Raw genomic sequence first — 6,087 nt, forward strand, 5'->3', positions numbered from 1 at the left:
CCCTAATTTCTGTATTTGTTTCAAATTTATAGGACGTGGCACTGTTTATTCCTTTGTATCCGCAGGACCACTCTGTGTTTTGATACAATTAATATGTTCACTACTTGTACTCGGGTATATTAAATATTACATTACCTTTTCGTGCACGTACGTCCTGTTGTTGTTTTCTCTGACATTTTTTCAATAATTAATTTTTTTAAATGAAAAAAAAAATTCCTGTCCTGTGAGATAAGTTTTCAAGTTATCACACACTGAAGGTCAGAATTCATCCTGCTGTGTTTATTGCATATTGGGCTATAACCAGCTTAAGAAAGAATATCCTCGAGGGTTTAGGAGCAAAAACACTTCACAGATCCCAATGCTATTTTGCGCACACTAGGTTGGGAATGGCCTGAAAACATGATAATTAAATGTTTTCTAAGGCAGCAAAGAGCAGCCAATCCATGCTAAAGAAAATATAATTGGAGCTGTCAAGTGTAGTATTCAATCACGTTCTTTGTTTCATTTTTCTAGAGAATAAAGGAATAATTTCTAAAGCAAAGTTTTCCAAATATTGCTCTGATTTATTAGACTGGCCTCCTAGTGCCCTTTTTCTTCTGCTTCTTTCCAGGTCCTAATGTGTTCCAAAGATAAACTCTCATTGCAAGATAATGATCAGCTCCATTTCATTGTTGCCTTCATGTTTAGAAACCGATCAGCTGGCAGCCAGTTAATGCCTCTGACTTGTATAGATCTCTCCTCTCACCCAATCCTGGCAACAGTTAATAATTGAAAGTGTTTCTCTAGCTAAAACTTTTTTTTCCCTTTTTTAACCACTTCTCTACCGGACCAATTGTGACACTTCTCACATACGTGTAAAAATCATATTTTTTTTGCTAGAAAATTACCTAAAACCCCCAAACAATATATTTTTTTAAAGCAAAGGCCCTAGAGAATTAAATGCGCAGTGGTTTTTCAAACATTATAAAAAAAATACAAAGGGTCACTAAAGGAATTTTTTTTTTTTTAGCTAAATAGCTTCCTTTACCTTACTGCAGTACTGGTTTCATGTCGTAATTGTTCGTTTTTGCTTTGAAGTAGCTGTAATTCTGCTGTGATCTCCACACTTCCTGGTTGTCTGGCTCCTTATAACCACAGTACTGGGAGCTTTTCACGGTGGTCTAAGCTGTCATTACTGTGTGTCTAAAACTTAACAGAACCAATCAGATTCATTTTAAAAACAAAACACTGCCCTGGATTTGTTTGTTTTTGTTCTGTGGGTCTCTTTACTTCACAGAAATATGAAACCAGTTTAAAACCGAAAGTGAAACTAGAGGCACATTATATGATTGAATTTAATCTATTTTTAATCATTTTTAAAAGGAATCAGTTATCTTTTATGTCTCTATACCCTGTAAACAGTCATTTCAGCAAAAAAAATTCCTTTTCATTCCATTTTCATTTCCATTTTCCTTTAGTGACCCTTTAAATCAAATTTAATGCACACAGCACATTATAATACCCTTTTTTCGTGGTAATATATAAAAGTTTGTTATGCAGAGTAAATAAATACCTGACATGTCATGCTTTAAAATTGTGTGCGCACGTCGAACGACCCCAAACTACATTACCTAAAATCTCTATTTATAAGCCTTTATTGGTTACCAGTTTAAAGTTGAACAGGAAGTCTGTTGCTAGAATTATTGCTCCCGATCTGATGTTCGCCATTATACGTCGCATGCATGGTGCGATCTCTGTTTACGTATGTGTTCGCATTTGGGCATGAGCAAGGAGGACAGGGGTGCTTGCATTTTATTTATTTTTTTACACTGTCCTTTTAAATTTTTATTTAATCAACTTTATTGCTATCACATGGGATGAACAACGTCCCTTGTCAGAGCATAGGCCATGACAAGTCCTCTTTATGGAGAGAACTGGTATCTATTAGACCTCAGATCTCTCATCTGGCTTCCAATGCAGCCGCTCAAACACAGATCTGTTTGATCGGCTGCTTCCCTGGCGGTAATAGACCAGTAAACAAAAAACCAAAACCAGAAGTGACGAACTTCACGCTGCTTCTGGGTTTTTGATGTCACAGAGAGGGAGGAGAAGCATCTGTTCCTCTCTCATTTTTCACTGAAAAGGATGCCGCCAATCACTGCAGATTGGATGGGAGAGCCCGGGAAAGGTGGCGGTAGAAGTGATCGAGTGACTGTATAGCCACTCTTATAACTTCTACAGCAAAGAGAATCACCAGATGCAATTTTTGGTACTGGGATGATGCCTGTAGCTGCAGGCATCAACCAGGTACAACCACTTAAACTCCAGGATGTCATATGGTGTCCACCCAGGGGTATGTGGTTAAGTATAACTACAGCCAAATGTATTTTTAAGTTTGGATAGAGTGGTGAGAGGTCCGAACCTCTGTCAAGTTTATATTGCTGTCTGTGTCCCTGTTACAGAGATTAAAGCCGCGTACACACGCTCGTTTTTCACGGCAAGAAAACTGCTAACAGAGCTTTTTCCCGAGAAAACCGATTGTGCGTGTGTATGGTTTCTCTTCGAGAAAACTGTTGGGAATCTTGACGAGAAAAAAAGAGAACCTGCTCTCTATTTTCTCGTCGGGAGTCTCATCGGGCTGGTTTACAACGAGAAAAAACTTTTGTGTGTATGCTTTTCTGAGTGTTAAATGAAGTATGAGACGGGAGCGCACCTTCGGTAAAACTAGCGTTCGTAATGGAGATGGCACATTCGTCACGCTGTAATATACTGAAAAGCACGAAGACTGAAAAGCGCGAATCGTCTCTCACCAAACGTTTACTAACACGCGGTAACACAAGATTATCAAAAGCAGCCCTAAGGGTGTCGCCAGTGGAATTGAACTTCCCCTTTCTAGTGCCGTTGTACGACACCACGTTTTAAAACGACGAGATTTTGGCTTGACAGTGTGTATGCAAGGAAAGCTAGACAAGAATCCTGTCAAGCTTGACAAGAATCACAAGTTTTTTTTTTTACGACGGTATTCTCGACCGTGTGTACGAGGCTTCACTCTTATTGTTCCAACCATTAGTGGCACCAGGAATAAAATTGAGAGGAAATTCACAAATGTGAGTCGCAGATGGGGAAAAAAAGACCTTGGTTTTACCCCTCCTCTGCATTATTCAATAAAAAATTAAAGTTTTGATTTTAGGTATACTTCATGTTTTGGACAGAGCAGGTAAGGGTTAGCACCAGGACTGTAAGTGGGGAAAAATCTATAATGGGAATGCCACAATACCTGGTGTTAGTCACTCTCCAAAGCCTCCAAAAACAATCTATTGCTTTAAATTGACCCGTTTTGAAATTTCCCATCAGTTTTTGTCTCAGTGACGACATTGCCTACTCATTCCCACAGTTGTGGAAGACAATCTCCCCATTGGGTCTATAGACATCAGTAGAAACTCTACAAGGATCCTTAGCTTTCCACACTGGATCCAATGCTTACAAAAGGTTTAATTGCACTGTTGCTCTATTGTAATGCATGCTTTTCCACACGTCAACATATGTTGCATTAAGGTCGTTTATTCATTTGAATGGGCTACCTGCTGCACCACTTTGCACCAACATCTCTTAAGAGTCCATGCTTCTTTTATTAAAATTCGAACCTCAGGAAAATAATATGAATACAATGCATTTTGGCGGCCAGAACATCCCCCTTAATCAAAACCTAATCAAGAAAGTCCAGAATTAGTGTGTGTGGGTATGTGCCAAATTGCACCATGCAATGGATGAAACTATTGTACTATTTTTTGTAACGCAGCAAACCACAGTAGTGCAATACTGGGCATTGTGGTGCATTGGAGCTCTTGTTTGTTGGCATGGTGCAATTGTGTAACATTAAGAATGGCCTGTCAGTCATGCGACAGGTATATTCCCCCTGCCTCATGCCGCGTACACACCATCACTTTATGTGATGAAAAAAAACTACACTTTCTGTGAAGTAAAAAATGACGTTTTTGAAACTTCAATTTTCAAAGACGAAGTTGCCTACACGCCATCGTTTTCTCACAATGATCTTGCAAAGTGAGGTTACGTTCCACCACGTTTTACCATTGAAGCTTGCTTCATAAGTAGCTTCTGGGCATGCGTGGATGAAAAAACGTCTTAGAAAACGAAGTTTTTTGCTACACACGGTCAATTTCTGTGAAGTAAAAAGTGCACTTTTGAAAAACGACACATAAAATTGAAGCATGCTTCAATTTTTTTTGGTCGTTTTTTACAAGACATAAAACAACGTTTTCCCCCACACACAGTCAATTAAAGTGACGTTTTTAAAAACGTCATTTTTTTTCATCACATAAAGTGATGGTGTGTATGCGGCATCAGAGTTTTCTCTACATCTTTATGCAGAGAACATTCTGTAGGTAGAATCATTTATAAGTAAAATGCACATACATGGCCATGTCCTGCGGAAACTTGGCTTTTCCTTCTGAATTATGTCTGTAGAAATAATAAACACTTTTTATGCAGTGCCTTCATAGCAGGAATGTAATCTAAAATGCATATAGTCTAAATCATATTAATTGCCTTCCTTTGTTTTTGTTCTTGCAGCTTCTTGAAGAAAATGAATGTCTTAAACAGGAACTGGCCAAAACCAAGACGGCCCTTGCTGATGCTCACATGGAAAGGGACAGCCTTCTTCATCAAATAAAGAGATTTACCTTGATCAAATAGCCTTGGATTTTGTACTGGAATGAAATGAAAAGACTGAATATGTTAACTGTCAATTCCAGTATTATTTAGATGATCTTGGCCAGAAATTTACTAAAACGGAAGTCACCAAGATTCGTTTTACTTGGTTAGTAGAAGGGTAGACGTGACGTTTAAGGCCGTGCAGGGATGTATATTAAAACCTGTGCCCGGAGCAGTTTTTGTGTCCCACAGAAACCAAATATTTAGCAAGCAATCTGGTGTTCACATTTACGTTCTACTGGGTGTGGAAATACGATTGGTTGCTTTGGGTCACAGCAACTTTTTTGCGTGCACAAGTTTGTAGGAATGTACACTTCATGTTTTATGTAGCCATTTTTATAACAAAATCATGCAGTTCCATTGTCTAAATTGTCAGCCTGAAAACTTCAAAGGGTAATGCCATAAAGACTCACCTCTGGATGGTCCTGGGATCTATTGGTCTGTTCTTCCATCTCACTCCTGTAGATGTCATTGCTGACCGTTGCAGTGAGCTAGAGGTACAGGCCATGGGTGCTGATGATGCTTTGCACCTCAAACTTTTTAGGGGACAAAAAAATGCATGGACGTATCTTTAATTTATATCCTCCTTTACCATACACTACAGGTACAGTCTTATTGGCATTCCCCTTTCAAGGCAACTTGTGCTTTGCTCATAGAGAGCAAAGTAACAGGTTCACCTAATTACCAATCTCGCAGATGCACATACCTTTCCTTCACTTACTTGTAGCTCCATTTGGCTAACTGGGACAAAGAGAAAGCCCAGTATAAGATCCAGGCCTTCATTTGGCGCGTGCACAGAGCTGAGGGCTCTCACCCAACCCCCACCAGCACTGTCACATGGGTGGAAGGGGTTGTGAGTCTCATGCTCCCCATATCAGGAAATAGAGTATTTTTTCCTCTTTCCCAGTTAGATCAGCAGGGAGCAAAGGAAAGGTGAATATTTTCAGCTGGAGAGGGGGCAGTTAGGTGCATCTGTTGCGTTGCCTCGCATGGGTTCACTTTAAGCTCTGATTTTTTTTTAAAGTATTAAAGTTTGAAAGAAATGTTTTAATTATTTAAGGAAGGTGTAACATCAGATAATAATATTTCTCTTTAGGCAGATCGGTTTTATTATTGTTTAAGAATTATTTTTAAATTTTTATTTGCACTATCAATAAATAATTCAATGCATTTGCATCTTGTGTTCAGCATTTTATTTATTTACTTTCTTGTAACTCCCATTCTCTGTTGCTGAAAAAGCCATTTGTTGTTGAATGCATTTGTTCCTTAATTGGTATTAAGGGGAAGCCAAAACGACAGAAATATAAGCGCCGCCATTGCTAACTTTGCTTTACAGGTGCAAGCCCTAGGCCATTATCCTTATCCATGCTTCTCTAT

The 6,087-nt window shown here is 38.9% G+C and overlaps 1 protein-coding gene across 1 annotated transcript in view; it reads left to right on the top strand.

Moving 5' to 3' along the window:
• UHRF1BP1L (UHRF1 binding protein 1 like) overlaps positions 1–5,886 on the top strand; it is a 147,891-nt gene extending 142,005 nt beyond the window's left edge. The window contains exon 22 of the mRNA XM_040345219.1: positions 4,570–5,886. Coding sequence (XP_040201153.1) covers positions 4,570–4,692 — 123 coding nt within the window. The 3' untranslated portion in view covers positions 4,693–5,886. The remainder of the gene's footprint in view (positions 1–4,569) is intronic.
• The last annotated feature ends 201 nt before the right edge of the window (positions 5,887–6,087 follow it).

This window comes from Rana temporaria, chromosome 3 (assembly GCF_905171775.1).
Source record: "Rana temporaria chromosome 3, aRanTem1.1, whole genome shotgun sequence".
Lineage (NCBI taxonomy): Eukaryota > Metazoa > Chordata > Amphibia > Anura > Ranidae > Rana > Rana temporaria.